The 20,002-nt window shown below is 40.3% G+C and overlaps 1 protein-coding gene across 2 annotated transcripts in view; it reads left to right on the forward strand.

The window, feature by feature from the left end:
• The window catches only part of astn2 (astrotactin 2), a 360,332-nt gene that overhangs the window by 102,974 nt on the left and 237,356 nt on the right, over positions 1–20,002 (forward strand). For both annotated transcript variants that reach the window (XM_083531246.1, XM_083531247.1), the window contains exon 3: positions 15,187–15,586. In XM_083531246.1, the coding sequence (XP_083387372.1) occupies positions 15,187–15,586 (400 nt within the window). The remainder of the gene's footprint in view (positions 1–15,186; positions 15,587–20,002) is intronic.

A 20,002-nucleotide genomic window follows, 5' to 3' on the forward strand; every position in this document is an offset into this window, starting at 1 on the left:
TAAGAGAGAATGATCTAGATCTAAAAAAAAAACCCACATAATCTGGTGAAACATATTTTAATGATTAAAGATTCTCAGTATTTCAGATTTTCAGCACCTCCGAATCCAAAAATATGAAACGTCTGGTTTCATTCCTCAGTGCCCCTTTAAAAAAAATCCAAAATGGCATGTGATTTTTCTGCTAAAAGTCTAATATAAAGCAGAGTGAATGATCATCAATGCCTCCTTGAATAAAACCAGCAATCCACTAATTACCCTGATTGCACAAAGACGGCTAAGTGGAGTCGGGTATCAGAGGACGCCAGTGTTGGAACAAGCAATTTTTTCTGTCAATAGAAGAAATCAGTTTCTCATATGATTAAATGAAATGAGAGGCAAAAAAGGGAAATCGGAATCAGTTCTGCTTCCTGGGTTTGTTTGGTTATTTTCCAGGAGCAAATGTTTCATATAATATTAAACAAACTGCAATACATTTTAAATATAACGTGACAATTTTTAAGACCTTATAAACATTAGGACATTAAAGACCTTAGGACATTAAAATATAAGGATACGTAAAAAGAAGATTTATGAGTTTTGCAACAAAGCATTTGACTACAGGTCACATTTTTATTTATAAAAAGCTTCACGTTTTTTATATATTTAAGGCTACATTTAATATTAGAAAATGTCTGCGAACAAGCTCCAGTTTACTGACTCATGTTAGCGCAAATCCACTCTGAAGACTTTCTCATGGTGGAAAACCTCAAGCTTTACCTCGTGCTGTTGCAAAGCACTGGAGACTTCGTCCATAGATATTAAAACAAATGTCTGGTGTAGAAGACCTTCAACCATGAAACAGTTTATAAATTATATAACACACAATCGCATGGAACCAAGAATTTAGGAGTTTAAGTGCATTACTATAGCAGTGGGATTTGTAGCTGCATCACTGTATAGTTGCTGTTAATGGAAATGAATTATTATCTATATATACTCGTGGTTAAGATGTTGGGCTTTCGGTTGTAAGGTTGTAAGTTTAAATCCCATAAGCACCAAGTTGCCCCTGCTGGACCCTTGAGCAAAGCGCTTGACCCTCAACTGCTTGGCTGTATAAATAGTTGAAAGTCTCTCTGGATAATCTGGATCATCCCTCTCCATAACACTCTGTCCTCAACATCAGGCTCCTTTAAACTATCTCAGCTCCATCCTCATCTTCTACATACCTCATGTCCCTCCTCTGTACCAAACAGTCCCAATGGAGTCCTCTGTCATCTTGTCTCCAAAATGTCCTCCCTGTGTGGCCCCTCTAATTAACTCATTTTTATTCCTGTCCATCCTCATCACTCCTGGTGAAAATCACAGCATCTTCAACCCTGCCACGTCCATTTCCATCTCCACCTCCTGTCCTCCTGTCTTTCTGTCAATGCCACTGTCTCTATACCATACAACATCGCAGGTTTCACCCCCGTCTTTTCCTTTCACTCTCACAGATACTCTTCTATCACAAATTACTCCTGCTATCACTCTTCTCCACCCACTCCACCCTGCCTGCACTCTTTTCTTCACTTCTCCAACTGCCGCTCGTGGGCTCTTGTTGGTGGAATAGAAGGGAGCAGGCCATGTTTTTACTATTGATGGAGAAATAAAACCGAAACAAACAGAAAACTGTCAAGGAAGTGGCAACAGTACACGGCATCTGATTGACTATCCAGATGTTACAGAGCTTGTTTGCTGATAATGAGCAGTTCATATACAAAATCGTGGTTTAATTTCCTTTGTAACGTCACAGAAATTAAAATAATTACATGCCTAATGAACAAGCAAATGCTGATAGTGGGTGATGAACCATTCTTTGAAAAAGGCTCTGACTAAAGGTGCTACTAAAATAGCATAAATGTATGCATAATTGTTACCATCCTCTGTCCAGCGAGATTCGAGAACTCACCCGCACTACGGTACAGAACATTTTGCTTTGATGAGTAAATGGTGAAGGTCAGGATGAAACAGTCCCCTAATCACACCACTGAATGGGTATAAATGGCTGAGGCTTTGGTATGTGCAGCAGTGGGTGGTGTGGACAGAGTGAAAAATCCAACCTGGCACATTTCAGTGTCCTTTCTCCATCATTCAGCACACAGACATGTGGGCATTGGACTGTCTGTTTAGAGGGCGTCCAAGTGTTCCTCCCGCAAACGTCCCTATTTTTGAAGCAGCAGTAGGAGAAATGCCACGGTACATGATTCAATATCAACACACGGACAAACACATGGACGGTGGGTTTACACTGTCACACAACCCACTGTGAGGTGATGGTTGGGTCCTGTCCTCATAGGAGTTGCATGTGATGCAAATGTAATGCCACCCACACGACAATCAATTGGAGCACGCCTTGACAGTCAAGTAGCGGGATGAGGTCTGTGTTGTTCATGCTAATCTGTGAATTAATTAAATGATCATCATTATTTGTATAAATCTCAAATTAGTTTTTAATTGAAGGAGCACCTTTTCAAAATGAAGTGCAATATTTAAAAAAAAAAAAAAATGTTTTCACAGCAAAACAATTCTCCTGATATAATGACATTTATAATAATGTGAGAAATTGCAAATGCAGATTTCGAATTCGGACAGCGAGCGCGAGCATTAAACAACATTCGATTCGACTGCATTCCGCTTTCAGCTGCATTTGTTTTTTCCCCCCTTGCATTATTTTTATTTGTTAATTTTTTACTCAGTAACAGATATGATTTACAATGTAGTTAAAAACAATTCTTGAAACAAAACATATAGTAAAAGAAAAATGCATATTGAAAAACTCATAAAAACGTACATGTGGTAAAAGTAAAAGTACAGAATTTACAAATTTTTAAAAACCTTCTCAGTAACGAGACTAAATGTAATTCGTTGCTTGCCACCTCTGGTGATGAGTGATTGGTTGTTGGGAACAATGGTAAACAGTGAACCTGTGGAAAAACCTGAGTCAGGCTTTACATGTGGGTGATGAGTCACGTGAAACCATCAGACCTAGTAAAAAGTTCATCAAATTGGCAACAGATGAGATGTGACATTCTCTCAACTCTACCAAATACTAATAATTGTGTGCCTGATTCAAGGGTTTTAATGGATTGTTTTGCCTCCATGCAATGTAATCACTCTCACTTCTTAATTACTCAGTATTGCCTGATGGCAAACACTCCTCCCTCAATCCCAAACATCTTACATAACAGCAACTCCACACAGATTTAACTGGGAAGCTTCCATATCTAATTAACCTTAACATCTCTGCGATCTGTTGCGAAACCAATCCAGCCCTGCATTCTTATCCCCAACCTCTGATCCTCAGGGGCACCGTGTTGTTCTCAACAAATAGTTTCCCATTGGTTTTATTGCACCGCATTTTTAATGGAGCACAGATGAATGTGCCTACAGATGGCAGGCAAAGACTATCTCTAAGTCTCTTGTTACCCCTGTGTTGCTCTAATGATGGCAGATGGGGATGCTGGTCTGCATTAATGACTCTAGTGTCAATTGACAACTGCACACACTCTCTGTGTTTGACTGTTTGGATTCTTTATGCCCTCGGATTATAGCAAAGCCATTAGCGTCGCATTTGCTTCCCCCAGACCTTTTCTTAACTGCTGCTGGACTTTTGGCTTGCCAGGCCACTTGCTTGACGATCACAGATATGGCAGGGGTGTGGGTGGAAAGGATGGACGCAGGCCAAGTTTTATTTTTGATGGAGAAAATGGAGACGGTGATTCAACCGAAATAAACAGAACACTGTCGAGGAAGTGGTGATTGTAAACAGCACCAGATTGACTTTCCAGATGGTACAGAGCTTGTTTGCGGATAATGAGCAGTTCATATACTAAATTTTGGAATAGTTTCCTTTTGTAACTTTACAGGAATTTGGACATTGAGGATTATTACATGCCTAATGAACAAGCAGAAGCCGATAATGGGTGATGAAAACTCTTTCTGGGAATCCAGGTTTAAATAATTAGACTGGTAGTCTGGTTGCCGTGAATCATTTAAGATGGAGGATAGTATCTAGATATAAACGCTATCATTCATTTACACTTAATAAAAATCATAACCCTAAAAAAACGCAATAAATAAAACTGAGCCAACTGATAAACTAGGAAGCATTTATTGTGTTCCTCAGGACACAGTGTTTAGAAATCCACTTTCCACCTAAATTTCTTTTCACCTTCCAAGAACATGCCAGCTGGACTGGTGACTCTAAATTGCCCCTAGGTGCATCTTGCATTATGATGGACAGGCATCGCATACAGGCTTTATTTCTACTTCATAACCGAACTTCTGGATTCACCAGCATGGTGATCCCTCTGCTTCACCTCCCTCTGATTCTTGACAGTAGCTTGTAAAGCAGCTAAATAAAGCAGCTGAGAAACCAGGAATTGTTTTCAGGGGTGGCAGAACCTTTCAGTGCCAATTTGCTCGGGGTGATCTTGCTGTGTTCGGTTAGCCAGAGCAGATTTTTCCAACCCTCACATCTCAGATCAATACTGGGGACATTGTGCTTGTTACCAGCCCACAGCAGAAAGCTTGGCTGTGTGTGTACTAACTGAGTGTCACAGCACACAGAGCAGTGCAGCTCTACATGGTTCGAGTTCATTTGTGATGGAGCCAAGATCAAGGTTTGTGAGTGGGACAGCCGCATTTACACAAACAACTCATGCTTGATGCTACTGAAGAGTGATAACAGGGGGTTTTTACATTTATGGCATTTGGCAGACACCCTTATTTAGAGCAACTTGCATTTATCCCATTTACACAACTAAGCAAATGTGGGGTTTAAGGGCCTTGCTCAGGGGCCCAGGGGTGGCATTTTAGTGTAGCTGGGATTTAAACCTTTGGATCTAAAGTCCAATACCTAGACCACTAACCACTAAGAATCGCCCCCTGATTCTTGAGAAGAGCGGGACTTATCCATTCTTGGGGGTTTTTGATTGGACAAAATCCGGACAAATCTTGAAAATCTATTTCACCATATGAAACAATGTCATTTCTGAAACTGAAATTGCTTTTTATTATCTTTAGCCCTTGAAGCTGTTGTCTGCTGTTGTTCTCAGAACCACCTTGTTCTCTTGGTCTTTCTCGATCAGCAAGCACGTCTGAGCTGAATGTCAGTTTAATAGTAAAAAATCTGCCTGTTCTGGATGGAGCTGCTGTCAGCTGACGGGCAACGAGCCCGGGGACGAATCATTCAGCATTAGGCCTTCAGCTGCTCTTCTGGAACAATGCGAAAAGTGATCGAGGATCAGATGGCACCGGTGACGGCGTCTGCTGCCGCCTGAACCGCGGGAGAGGCCGAGTGATGTGGCGCTGCTGAGAGGAGATGGCGTTTGCACTCCAGGTTCCTCGCTTACTGACAGCACCGCTCCGGATAACAACAGTCGCATCAGACAGGTGCAGCCGAGATTACACGCGTTTCTGCTCAGCCAGATGGACGAAATTTTAACAAGTGTTGAAAGCTACGTTCAGAAGACTCGGGCACACGTGGTGCACGCAAACAAGACATACATTTCTGTATTCTTGTCTACACAGGCAGGGACCAGTGGCTGATCTTTCACTTCCTCTAGCTTTCTCTTTGCATTAGCGAAAAGAACGATCTGACGCCAGATGTACAGTAGACCATACAATTTCAAACCAAGATCTGCTTAAACAGGGTATAAAGTACAAGGTTTCTTACTGCTAATACATCTCATCCTTCTTGTATTTTGCCCACAATAACAATAAAGAAAAAGAAATGCAATTTCTATCTATATTTTTCCACATCCTTTACAAAGCACAAACCCTTTAAAGCTATTCAAATGCCACAGAGAAGAACAAGCACTTGGCTTTCTCGAGTGACCTCGATGTCAGAAAATCCCGAGTTACTTACTCATCATGAAGGCAGCCTCGTTCGTTCCACTTCTTCCGAACTGTGACCTAAAAGAAGGAGCAGTTGATTGCCGCTGCTGAATTTGCGCTTTGCGCTAGGAGTAAATGAGGTTATGGTTACAGGCGACTCGCACGCTCCGGGATTTTCACTTTTGCACTCGGAAGATCACTGGCTCGGCGTAACAAGCAGCCATTTAGCATGAGGTAAAGCGGGAACATCGTGCCAAGGTGGTTTCAATGTGTCCTTGCTAAGATTAGCTTGTTCTTACCTCAGGCTAATGAAGCCATACTGCCTTCCTGCATCCATTTCTGCTTCACTTTATTTCTGATGCAGGAAACAGAACTGCAGTGATGTGTTATAAAGATTGAGTCATTAGAACCAATGATTTGGTGTCAGTTTATAATTTGGATTTGTCAGTGAAAACAACATGGAATAATCAGGAGGCATGGCTTGTAGTGGCCTGTAGATGGAGTGTTAATGAAGCAGGGGTGGCCATTAATGACAACTGGATCTACAGTCACATAAGAGGTGTGGCCTTTTTTTAATGCTTGTCAGTTTTAGTAAAGGAGGTGTGGCTATTGTTTCTGTCAAGACAGTAAAGGAGGTGTGGCCTTTGTTAATGTTAGCTTTGGACAGAAAAGGTTTGGCCTTTATCCCTGCCAGTTTTGGTGAAAGAGACATGGGTTTTATACCTGCTAGTTATAGCAAAGGAGGCATAGCCTTTATACCTGCTAGTTTTAGTAAAGGAAACATGGCTTTTATGCTAGCCTTTATACCTGCTAGTTATAGCAAAGGATGCGAGACATTAAGGCCTGCTAGTATATGTAAAGGAGGCGTAGTCATTAGCACTAAAAGGGGTGTGGTGTTTTGTGTATGTCAGTCCTAAACATTTTTTTAAATAAAGATTTTTTAAATAGATAGCAGCTCATCATGGTTAGCTTTCTGCACGTAAGAGAGTTTGTTTATTTATTTTTTTTTTAGATATTTGCACAAATAAAGTCAGAAGGTGCCAGGAGAAGATTAGGACTTCAACAAGCAATAATGAGCTCACCACTATGCATGATTATCAGGCTATTATATTTGGTTACCATGCAAACAAGGAGCACCATGGGATGTCATTAAAGGAAAGGGAAGAGGGGAAAAAAACCCACCAGCATCTTATTACCATCGGAGAATGAGAAAGGAGGCCTGGATTTCCAATTGGCATCCATTAAAGCAGAGGTAGGACCATTCGTTTTCCTCCGGCTTGCATATTAACGTTTCCTTTTGTTCTTGCTGGTTCCCTTATTGCATGACAAACTGCAGTTCAGTTGCTCTCGCAGTCATATATGGATTGCGATTTCAATCGGAATACTTACTGTAGGAACGAGAAGAGTGGAATCACATGTTTTTAGCTGTGCAGCTCAGTCAGGGAGCGCGGTGGATCCGAGACGTGGTTTGATGGTAGGAGACGGACAGAAAGTGTTCTTTAAAAATAAAAAGGAAATATTTAAAATATGGAAACGATTTCATGATTTGTTTATAAAGGTCATCTACCCACTCGAGTTCTGCAATCAGGTTATATAATGCACCCTCTTTATCACACAAGGCCATTATTGGTATCTGTATCTATGGATACAGATTTGGATGGTCTGATGAAATCTAATTTAAATTACATTTTCAAGGTTGTTTTACCCCTATATGTTTGGAAATAATCCAAATATGGCCATGACCCAAACCAGACCAAACCACTGCACTTATTGAATGGGGTGTTGGGTGAATTCTGGCTTTGGGAAGTGTTTTAACCTCAGCAGCTGTAAATACCTGCAGTTAATGTCAAATACACATGTGCACAGGAGGTATTAGAAATAATTTATACCTACCTATGATGTTCTTGAACAAACCGACTTGGTTCTGTTTACAAAAATATAAACAAGCTTATATCCTTACTTTAACACTGTGACCCTGACCAGGCAGTTACCACGGATGAAGGAGTCAAAGCTGGAAATGCATCGAGCAACATCACACTTTCATGTTAGTCTCTCGCTCGCACCCCCATGAACCTCCAAGTGTGATTGGATTGCACCTGCAGGATCCCAGTCCTGAGAGACATCAGTGCTCCTCATATACGTGTCTGCGTTTGCATTACTTTAGGACACACATCAGTTTGCTCTGTTTCTTCTGAAAATATTGTGAATTCTTTTTCCAACAATTGGACAAAGTTATAGCCAGAAAATGCATAGATGTGCACATCAGGAAGGTCATGAATAGTCACTACGCCACAGTTGTCCGTGTCACTCAGTTGAACTGTAATCCTGCCGAATGGCATTGTGGGTATTATTCCTAATACGTGGCAGATGAGGGTGCAGCTGAGGCCCAGCTGGTGCCCAAACCCTGATCTAGTCTGCTGTCTAATACCCCCACATCCACCTCAACACCATGCTATGTTAGTTACACTACACACTCTGTGACTCAGTGTCACTGTTTTAAAATAAAAATACACTGGAACCCAAATGTCTGTGCAAGTAAAATCGAGGTCAAACCGGCTGGATGTATTTCTGGGTATCAGCCACAATTTACACAAGTGAGATCCTCAAATCTTAAAATTGCCATAATGAACTCATTATTCGCCTATAAAACCAAAATTCCTGAATATTTTATAATGTTTCTTCATTAATTATTCATAAAGGGATTACAGTTTATACATAAATATACAATTTTATAATTAGTGTTGTGAAGGGGGAGGCTACAGTATATAATAATCACTGAACTGGAATCAGGTGTGTATGATTTGTTGCATGCCATCAAGACATAAAAGGGCGGAGCCTGCGTCGAAATGTGATTGCAAATGCATCCACTTATCCAAAGCAACTTACAAAGTGTAATGTTTAGAACCCATTGATAAGCATTGTGTGAAAACTCGTTGAGACTCAGCTGAACAGAAGAGTCTGGAAGCATGAGCAGTGGCTGAGGATTGGAAAAAGCGTGGAGATGTGCTGAGACGTAGAGGGGACGTCGGTCCATTTTTGGCTTTGTAGACACCTACAGGAAGCCAGTGGAAGGAACGTGGAAGTCGGCATGTGTGGAAGAACCTAGGAAGGGCGAAAATAAGCTGTGTGGGTGCATTCTGTACCAGTGGAAGACTTTTTTTTTCAGAGGACCACCTGCCAGGAGCGAGTTGCAGTAGTCCAGAGCAACTGAGTAGCCTGTGGGGACAGAAACAGGCAAATTCTTCTGATGCCGTAAAAGAGAAACAGATTTGAGGGTGTTAGATGAGAAACTTCAGAAGAAAAGGACGGTTTATTGTAACCCCATTCGGCCGTTTGGTGGCTGAATAATTAAAATAATATATGTAATGCTTTATAGGTGCATTATATTGTGTTCTATTTTTGGGTTCCCGGTTGGTCTAGTGGGGCCAAAAATAATGTTGAGACATGTACGGTGGGACAAAAACATTGTATTAATTCGAGGTAATTATAGATACTGAATGCCTCATGACTGCAACAAAAAATCCAGAAATAACAGGATATAAAGAAAATAAAACAGAACAGAAACATATTGGGGGAAAACATAGATCCTTCCATAGATAATCTATCATTTCCAAACTCCGAATAAATGTTCAACCCCCTCAGAAAGAGCAAGGCCACGGACACATGCACCCTGAGGGTCAAGTGAAGCTCAGAGAGAAAAACAGGCTGTGAGAGAGAGAAGGATGGAGGGAGAAGCGGAGTGGACCTGCTGCGCTGATTCCGATGGAATTCTGGTCCGATATTCGCAGCGTAAACGCAATCAGCTGAAGATGATTGAGGTGGGATCACTAAAGCACCTTCGCTTGTAACCGTAAGGATTTGGGATTTATTAGATTTTCGGAATGGTTCATTTCCCAGTCATTATGATGATATTGCCAGGAATTACAGTTTGTCGTGGAGAGAAATAAGCCTTAATTATTTTATTTTTTTATATTTTTTTACATTCATTTAATCATTAAAATGTGCAGAAAAAACTTTGGCATAACTTGAATTTTTTTCCTGTCTTCACTTTTTTATTCCTTCTCTTATATCTTTAGTGCTTCTTTACAAACTTTGAGAGTCTGAAGGCCAGGCTACATGCTTCACATGGGGGAAAGGACACATACCTTTAAGTGTTCTGTATTTCTTCTCGATTCTTCAGGTTATGTATTAATAACGCCTGTAATGGAGGTCGTACTTTTCTTTTCCTTGTTTTTTTCCCCCGCTTCTATTTTCTTCCGCTCGAGGCCACGATGGTGGATCGGGAGGGGGTGGCGCTCGGTATAACTCCAGCAGCCGGGGTTTTGTGCTCGCTTCGACGCCTTCTCTTGCACGGTCATAAATATTTTCCACTATTTTTTATATTTCTGAAACGAATCGTTCAGAAGGTTTAGATTAGATTTCTGTAACACAAGCTGTCATTTGCATCGAATTGAAAGTGAACGGATTACCGTTGCCGTTTTAACCCTACGGTACGTATTAAAACAAACTATGATAAAACGCATCGTCTGCATTGTCACATACGTTATACGTTTATAAGGACAGAGCGAATTGATTAGTACCCAATTTGTCCATAGCGCATCAATTAACTGGATGTTTTATTACTTAAATCAAATTTTCTTTTAGTGTTATTACATCATTTCTCAAAAAAGAGAGAGAGAGAGAGAGAGAGAGAGAGAGAGAGAGAGAGAGAGAGAGATTGACTTCACTGAACATCTTACCTGAGAATGAGAAATATATAATAAAAAATGGACTTACTGAGGGATTATAGAAATAAATTAACACCCAGAGGCAAATTACAGATCTGTTGAATTCTCAAATCTGATTGGTCCAGAGATGTTGATTTATTTTCTGTGTGCATGTAAAACCACAGGTGTTAATGAGGCTCTTGTACAGTACATTATTATTTCCATAGTAACAGGTTGTTCACAGGGACTCGTGCAGTGGATATCACACTATATATATATATATATATATATATATATATATATATATATATATATATATATATATATATATATATATATCTCCGACGTCACAGTCCTTGATTTATTTTTCTCGTAAGGGTCCCCTGGAGCATAGAGGGTTAAGGGCCTTGCTATCGATATACAGTACAGACCAAAAGTTTGGACACACCTTCTCATTCAAAGAGTTTTCTTTATTTTCATGACTATGAAAATTTTAGATTCACACTGAAGGCATCAAAACTATGAATGAACACGTGGAATTATATATGGAATTATATACATAAAAAAGTGTGAAACAACTGAAAAATGTCATATTGTAGGTTCTTCAAAGTAGCCACCTTTTGCTTTGATTACTGCTTTGCACACTCTTGGCATTCTCTTGATGAGCTTCAAGAGGTAGTCACCTGAAATGGTCTTCCAACAGTCTTGAAGGAGTTTCCCGAGAGATGCTTGGCACTTGTTGGCCCTTTTGCCTTCACTCTGCGGTCCGGCTCACCCCTAAACCATCTCGATTGGGTTCAGGTCCGGTGACTGTGGAGGCCAGGTCATCTGGTGCAGCACCCCATCACTCTCCTTCTTGGTCAAATAGCCCTTGATGCCTTCAGTGTGACTCTACAATTTACATAGTCATTCTTCTCTCCTCAAACTTTTGGTCTGTACTGTGTATATATATATATATACATACATACATACATACAGTATATACACACTATATGGCCAAAGTTTGCTAACATCTAAGCATAAGATTGGTATGTGCTTCTTTAGGTACTGATGGAGGCCTGGAGTGCACTCAGCGTTCACATTGATTTATATTCAATAGGGATGAGGTCAGATCTTTCTCTCCGAACCCATGTAAAGCACATGGAGATGGCTTTGTGCACAGGGGCATTGTCAAGCTGGAACAGGTTTGGGTTTAGAGAAATTTCATGCTACAGCATCCAAAAACATGGTAAAATAAACTCAACTCTTCTACATATTTTTTATGCTTCTTTCAGGTTTACTTTTTTTAACAAATGTCTTCATTCCTTTCATCCATCAGTTATTTTCTCCCTCGATGTATGGAATTCTCTCCTACCAAGAGAAATTATTGAAGCTGTTCATGAAACCCAAAAGAATCCACATCTCTAGACTGTCGTTAAAGAGTTTTCGCACATGCGCAGTACAAATCGTGTTTCCGGCATGTAGCGAGTAGAAAAATTGACACTAAGCTCAAAGTGTGAGGTGGAAACTAAACAATCCCTCCTGTCTGCCACTTAGTATATACGTGATGGAAAAATTCAACTCGGTAACTGTGTGAAATGTATATAAAAACACAATGCAATGATTTGAAAATCTCATAAACCCACATTTTATTCACAATAGAGCATTCTGTAGAAAACAACAGTTTAAATTGTGAAAAAAGGGCCATTTTATGGAAAAAAATTGTCATTTGATTACTGTAACACGTCTCAAAAAAGCTGGGACGGGACAACAAAAGTCTGGAAAAAGTAAGTGCCATTAAATTGAAACAGTTGGAGAAACATTTTGCAAATAATGAGGTTAAGTGACAGCGGGACAGTAAAATGATTGGGTATAAACAACAACTTTTTTTCCTTAAAATAGTAAATATTTTCAGTTTAAACATTTCGACACAGTAAACATTTTTTTTGTTGTTTTATTCTGAATTAAATATGGGTTTATAAGTTTTGCGAAACCTTTATTTATTGACATTTTGCGCATTGTGGCAACGTTTTGTTGGAATCGGGGTCGTGTTTGTTTGTGTTTGGTTAACTGCATTTATTCGCACGTACTACACCACAATAACAAAAACAATAAAGCGGAAAAAAATCGCCTTCTGTAGGTCGGGGTTGGGTTTCGAATCTCCTTGGTCACGGGTAATAAATAAAAAATCAAGTTCTTGCCTTTATTTCCTTGTTTATATCATACAATTTTTATAAACACACACACAAACACAAAGCTAAATCGCCCCCATGACTTCTCTAAAACTCCACACTTAACACTGCTATTTGCTCACATGTTTAAATGTATGAGATGGATGATTCATGCTCACTCTGGGCCAAACTGTTTTAGAAGTTCAAGATTCAAGATGTGTTTTCTGTCATTATGCCTGTCTATGCCGTGCTGTTCTCTGTCATGGCTTCTCTTCAAACCCGATCACTGCGCTGCCAGATGGTCTCTAAAGCCTGCCCTCGTTAGACTGCTTGTTTATTCTAAATTAAGTTTTAAAATAAATAAAAACCTTAAGTGAAACACCAAGAGTCTCAATTCTTTGGCCAGAGCTGACGTTGGATGCAAATAAAAAAAGATGTAGCTTTTATTTTGAACAAAACCCAAATTGCTGATGTTGAAGTTGTTTCCGAGCTTGATATCAATTCCGAATGCTGACTGTGTCTGAATACACAAAATCAATCAGGTTTGGGGGGGAATTTTCTGATCATGCTTCACTTGCAGATTATTTCATTTCTTTGCATACATCAGTGTCGTTCCCGGAGTTGGAGGCGTTCCACGGCGTGACCCCTGCGACCCTCAGGAGTGATGACTCCTCCTGCTTCCATTCCTCTGCATATGACTTGGAAGAGAGTAGATTTTCGGCTTCTGCGGTGGGAGATTAATGAACGTGTCGAGTCGGGGTTGAGGCGCGCCCATCGATGCCACCCTTCCGCCCGCCTATGATTTATGAACAGCCGGCAGTGCGTGAGCTGTAATCCGAGAAGGGTTTGTTTTTGCTCATGAAGATAGAATTTTTTAAATCAGTGATTGATAATCTCACTCTTGCCTTTTCCTATATCATGCGAAGGAGAAGGATAGAAGAGAGAGGGAAGGAAGCACTCGTCTCACCGATTAACTGGTACGAGTCACTGAATGTTGAGCGCAGAGAATCAATAAATGTGGGAATAAATGACAGGAGTTTTTTTATATATATATATATATATATATATATATATATATATATATATATATATATATATATATATATATATATATCGTTATTATTATCATTATTATTCTTGGTGTTATTTTAAACCTATATGAACAATATGCTCATAGTTGACAAATGACAGGAGGCGGAGCGACAAGATGCTGCGATTTCAGATGATGCTCAGGTAGGAGACAAGGTTTTGGAGACGAGGTGAGAGAGGAGCGATTAAGATGGTTTGGTCATTTGCATAGAAGAGACATGGAGTATATCAGTAGAAGAATGCTGAGGATGGAGGGAAAGAGGAAGGCCAAGGAGGAAGTTCATGGACGTGGTGAGGGAAGACTTGCAGGCAGTTAGTTTGAAAGAGGCAGATGTAGATGATATGGAGACTAATGATTCACTCTGGCGAGTCCTGATGGAAGCAGCCAAAAGAAGAAGCTGTTACACTACACAGATCAGGCGTAACATTCTAACATGATAGCTTTATAAACGGTGAAGAGAAGAACACTGATGATCTCTTCATCATGGCACCTGTTAATGGGTGGATTTATTTATTAGGCAGAATATTTTGTCCTCAAATTTGATGTGTTAGAAGCAGGAAAAATGGGCGAGTGTAAGGATTTGGACAAATTTGACAAATTGTGACGTCTAGACGACTGGGTCAGACCACTGCAGTGGTCTGTATCTATTAAAACAGTGGTGAACCGGCGACAGGGTTGTGGGCAGCCAAAGCTCATTGATGCACGTGTGGAGTGAAGGCTGGTACATGTGGTCCAATCCAACAGATGAGATTCTGTAGCTCAAACTGCTGAAGAAGTTGCTGTTGATGCTCGGCAGATTAGAACTGTTTTAGCAGCATACGGGGACCAACACAATATTAGGCAGGTGGTCATAATGTTATGGCTGTTGCATTGTAATGCTGGAACAGGTTTGAGTCGCTACTTCAAAATGTAATGCTCGTCGTTATGTATATATCTGAATCACCCTTTTCAATCTGTCTGATTCACAATTTGGAATCGTTTCTCAGGTGGTGTTTCTGCTGCACAAGTCGCAGTGAGGACACTTTCATCTGACATTCTTCTGTTATTGTTGGCTAGTACGGTCTGTTAACTGACTCCAGTTGAGTTCAGTTCTCGTCTTTCAACGTGGATTCAGTTTTTTGAAGAATTTAAAGCATTCCGTCTCTCTGAGGCATGTAATGACTATTTATTTTAGTCTTTCAGTGACTCGGAGTATTACATTCACCTGGAATCGAGAAAGGAGAGATCGAAGGAGATTGAGAGAAATTGTGACCAAATAAATCCCTCCCTTTCACTTCCACTGTTTGTCTCTCAGGGCATTATGTACATCTAAAATAATGCAGGACACGATTTCTGCACTTCTGCACATTCTAAATCCAGTTATTCTGCTTTTTTTTTTCTTTAGGGTGGTCTGATCGCTCTCCTACTCCTCATCCTTCTCTTCACTCTGGTCCTGTACACTCGTCAGCGATGGTGCCGGCGCCGCAGGGCTCCACAAAAAAGCGCCAGCACTGAGGCCACCCACGAGATCCACTACATTCCTTCAGTCCTGCTCGGACCACCGCAGTCCAGAGACGGCTTCCGGACGCCTCGTGCCCACCAGCACGGCTCGGTCATTGGCATGGCCATCCGTGAGACGCCGATCCTGGACGACTGCGACTGTGAAGATGACGAGCAGCCTGGACAGCTCCTGGATGGGAAGATTCACATGGACGAGGACTTCTGCAGCCAGGGCACTCGCAGCATGGATAGTCTGGGAAAAGGAGGATTTGATGCCAATAGTAAACACAGCCTGGATAACAGAGGTGAGTTGCTGTTCGGATTTTATATCGCTTTTGGTTTTGTATCTTGTGCTGCAAATTACCTTGTGGAGAGAAGAAAAGGTGTGCAGAATTGTTTTTGGAGTTGCCCAAGAAGTCCGGTTAGGATGAGCTTAACTGTGCAATGATTATGAGACACTTAGCTGTGTTGAATGGGTTGATTTTAACTCTCACCCCCCCCCCCCCCCCCACATAAACAGAGTCAGTTGATTAAGCTATCTAGGTAGCTTCTAAAAAACTACTGAAGGTTGAAGCTCTGAATGTCTTAACATTAACAACAAGTTTAGTTTGGCAGAACTTGTGTCCGAGGTGGTATCAAAAAGTTTCGAGACTAATGGTGTAACTGGTGCTATTCTGACCACGTGCGTTATCACGTCTGCGATTATATAATGGACAGCGAGTTAGAACAAAGAGCAATCAGAGTCGGTTGAGCACCTGTGCTTCAATAGCAGAAGAACATTACTGAAAGACGACCAGAGATCAGGAAGTGCTTTAGCGAGCTCAACTACCGAAAAGGTCAAAACCATTTGCCAACTTGTGCATGATGATCATAGGGGAACAATGCACATAATCTCACTTCCGCATCCACCCTACTCACCAGATTTGTCTCCTGAGGACTTCGCCTCTTTTTCCGAAGATAAAGATCTGTCTCAAAAGTCGCAGTTTTGTCACCATTGAGAAAATCCAGTGTGAAGGTGCTTTAAACGCTTAAAAAAGGAGACTTCCAGGACATGGCTCAGACGTAGCAGGAATTGGAGTGTATTGCAGTGCAAGGGGACTATTTTGAAGGTGATAGTGTGGAAATGTAGATTTTTTGTAAAAAAGAGCTAGTCCCAAAACTTTTTGATGCCATTGCCTACATCCAGATTTGGGTCTACAAACACTACAGGATTTAGTGCTATTCAGAACTTGTGTGGTCTATAATGTGCAAAGGTATTAGCGAGAAAATGATCTTGTGTTTTCAGAAACCAACTCTTAATAGGTAACTTAAAATAAAGTGTACACAACGAAATTATCATAAAAGTTTGCGATTTCAATCTGTTCATTCTGTCAAAATTATTTATGTCCATAATGACCACGAAATGCAAAAATGGGAAACCCAAACAAAGCGCTAATACAACGTCCTCTATCATGTTCATCCTGACACTTAACTAAAGCTAATGATGGTTGGAACACTGGCATTTTAAGCGACACGTGGCATATTCGAGTGCATCTGGGGAGTTGGATTTGAAGTTACCTGCCAAGTGGAGGCTAATTATAGCTGTTGACCCGAATCTGAAGTGAGACGCAGACGGAGTAGAGAGCTAGCGAGAGCGCCCCATTGACATGCTGCTGATGAGCTGGTTTAGATGGTTCCCAGTGGAGGACTGCGAAGGCCAGAGAGTTGATTGTAAGGACTTTGGAATAACAGCTCAATATTGATAGAGACGCTTTGTTTTTCATTACTACCAGGTTTATGTGCACAGTAGAGGTTTGTAATCAAGCTTCAGACTTCCTTTAGGCTTCTACTTGATTATCTATTTTATCTCCTTATGCAAGAAAAGGCCATTGTCTTGAACAATTTGCACAACAGCGAATCGCATTCAAGATATACTACACACTTGCCTGACAAACCCCAAACGAAGTATAACAGTAGCCTAATGGACCAGTTAAATACAGAGAAACAACAAAATAGAGCACATTAAAGCTGAGTCTGACTGCCCGTGGTTTCAGTGTTCAGAAAGCCTCAGCACTGATGTGTAGGAATGTAAATAAATGTAAATAAAAACAGAATGCAATGATTTGCAAATCTCATAAACTCATATTTTATTCACAAGATAGCATAGAAAATGTTGTAAACAAATGTTTATACTTTATAGGAAATGTACCATTTTAAGGAAAAAAATAAGGCCATTTTGCCTGCAGTCGCCACCTTTCACAATTTAAAAACATTTGGTGCGTCATGAAATGCAGTGATGGACAGGAAGGAAGTGAATGTAGTGCGCATCTGTTTTTTCAGAGTTTTTCCATTTGGGAGGATTTCACTTCATTTCAAAGTCAAATATTTGAGTCAGTCGTTTCTTTTCATTTATGAGGATAAAAACGTAACTGGTGAAACACACAGCGAGCCACCAATCAGGATCGAGCGCTCGCTCTGTCTTACACTCATTTTGATTGATGCTTGGTGTATCTACTGATCAACAACATACAGTTCAGCATCAATTCAACATCAAGCAGAACATTTAGAGCGGAACTAATGATAGAAAAAAACGTATAACACGAACTTATGAGTAACAGAGTCTTTTTACATAAACTGAGTTGATTAAGCAAAGTGTCTTGTGACAAAACTGATGCTAGGAAAATTGTAGTCATAATAAATCACAGCACTTTGGATACTTAAGTAGATTTGAAGGCAAATACTTTTGTACTTTTACTCACTTTTACTGGAGTTTATTTTAAAGTTTAGAAAAGTCAAGTACATGGTTGTTTACTTCGTTCACTGCTGATGAAATGAAAAATACAACAAAGGAAACTTAGAACCGTCGAACAGCTAGAATATGGTGTTAAACACATAAGGCACATTTCTCTCTCAAACCTTCAGCAACTTGTCTCCTCAGTTACCAGATGTATACAGAAAATGTGCAGTACACGGTGGTAAACATGGCCCTGTCAGCTTTTTTGAGGCCAGTTGCAGTATAATGAATAGAATATGAATCTATGATTTGCAATTCATTCTATTCTGTTTTATTTACATTTTATTTTCAGTGTCCTGATTTTTTGGAATCGTGTTGTATTACTTAGGTGGCAACATGCTAGCATTGAACAACCCCAAGATGTACGAATACTTCTATTTAAATGAATAAACCCTAATCAAGGGAGGAAAAATAGGTCTAGATTTCAGGAACTTGCACAGCCAATAATACACCATCATATTTACTTCTTTATATCCACTACTGTAAAGCCAGACACAGTAACAGGGATAGGATTTATACGTACTGGAGCGAATATTGAGAGGTGAAGCACAAGGATAATGCATTTATTGAATGATCTGATCAAGTTAAAGAAAGCTTTTCTTATTAAAAAAAACTTTTCGGCTGCTGCTTTATGATCGAATCGCACTAAAAACACAGGGGACCCAATGAGCAGGATTGGAAATCACTGGCTTAGTGTATGTTTATTTTTGACTTAACTACACTTTTTATCTAAAGTTTGTTAAGGGCCAGGTTTATGAGCCCCTGGTGCAAAAGTGCACAGAATGATAAAAGCAAAAACAGAGGAAGAAGCATTTTCCTCATAAAACAGTACTGGTTTCAGTGATTAGAACTGGTTCATGCTAAAAAGAGATCAACGGTTCTGAAAGCTTCGAATGGAGACCTCGGGGGCAAATTCAATTTCCGAGATGAGAAGTATTAGAAAGGTCATATTAACGGTCGATGTTCAAACGGCCAAACTGCACCTTATCAACACATCCGGTGATGTTCAAAACTCTTGATCTTGAAATATGCCTGGGCAAAAGTTAAACTCTCCGCACTCTCTCAGGGCTGCACCGTGTGACCCTGGCATTTATAATTCTGCAAAAGCAATTTGGCCATCAGGTCCTAGGTGGCCCCGTGTGTCATCTCAGATAAAGCTGCGAGAGAGATGGAAAGGGAAGCTGGCATATCCGTGGAAGTCTTTTAATTGGTTTGTGTTTGCTTTGGTCAGGAATGACCCTGTTTGAAGCACTCTTTGAATTATTTATGTTTCATCATTTTTTAATACATGAATGTCCTCGGCGATTTTTGAAACTCTTTGGGATATCCATTAAGGCCTAAAACATGTGCGTTAGAATTGTGAGCAGAGCGTATTGGCATTGCTTTGATTGACTGAAATGAACTCTGCAGGATTTTTCAATCATGCCGACTGTCTATACCCTGGCGGAGATAAATAATTAAATCAAATGCAAAAAAAAAAAATAATGATGTATTCTTTAGATTTTAAATCTATGATATTCCTATGATATTAAATCATAATATAAGACACGCATTTTTTATGCATTCTTTTTCTGGATTTTATCTCACTTAATACAATGAGAATTAGCAAAAATTCTGTCAGGACCTTCCTGGTTTCTTCCTGATTCCGGGTTGATGGCCATCTTGCCTTTTTTCCCGCGCCACTCAGTATTTAAGGACACCCAAGATATTTACTCACGCCCAGATTATCTCACTGGCTTCCTAAGTCCCTGAGAGTCCTCTGCCACCCTCCCTGTTCTGGTTCCTGACCCTAAACCCTGTTCTGCTCTGCCTCCTGGTTTGGACTCTGGATTTTTTTTTGTTTGTTTGTTTTGTTTTTGTGTTTTTTGCTCTGCTCTTTGTTGCCCTGTTGCCCTACAGCTGTTCTTGGCCTGTGTTTTTCCCTCTGCCTGTTTCTTTATAGGTCCCC

Source organism: Silurus aristotelis (assembly GCF_946808225.1).
Source record: "Silurus aristotelis genome assembly, chromosome: 26".
Taxonomy (NCBI): Eukaryota; Metazoa; Chordata; class Actinopteri; order Siluriformes; family Siluridae; genus Silurus; species Silurus aristotelis.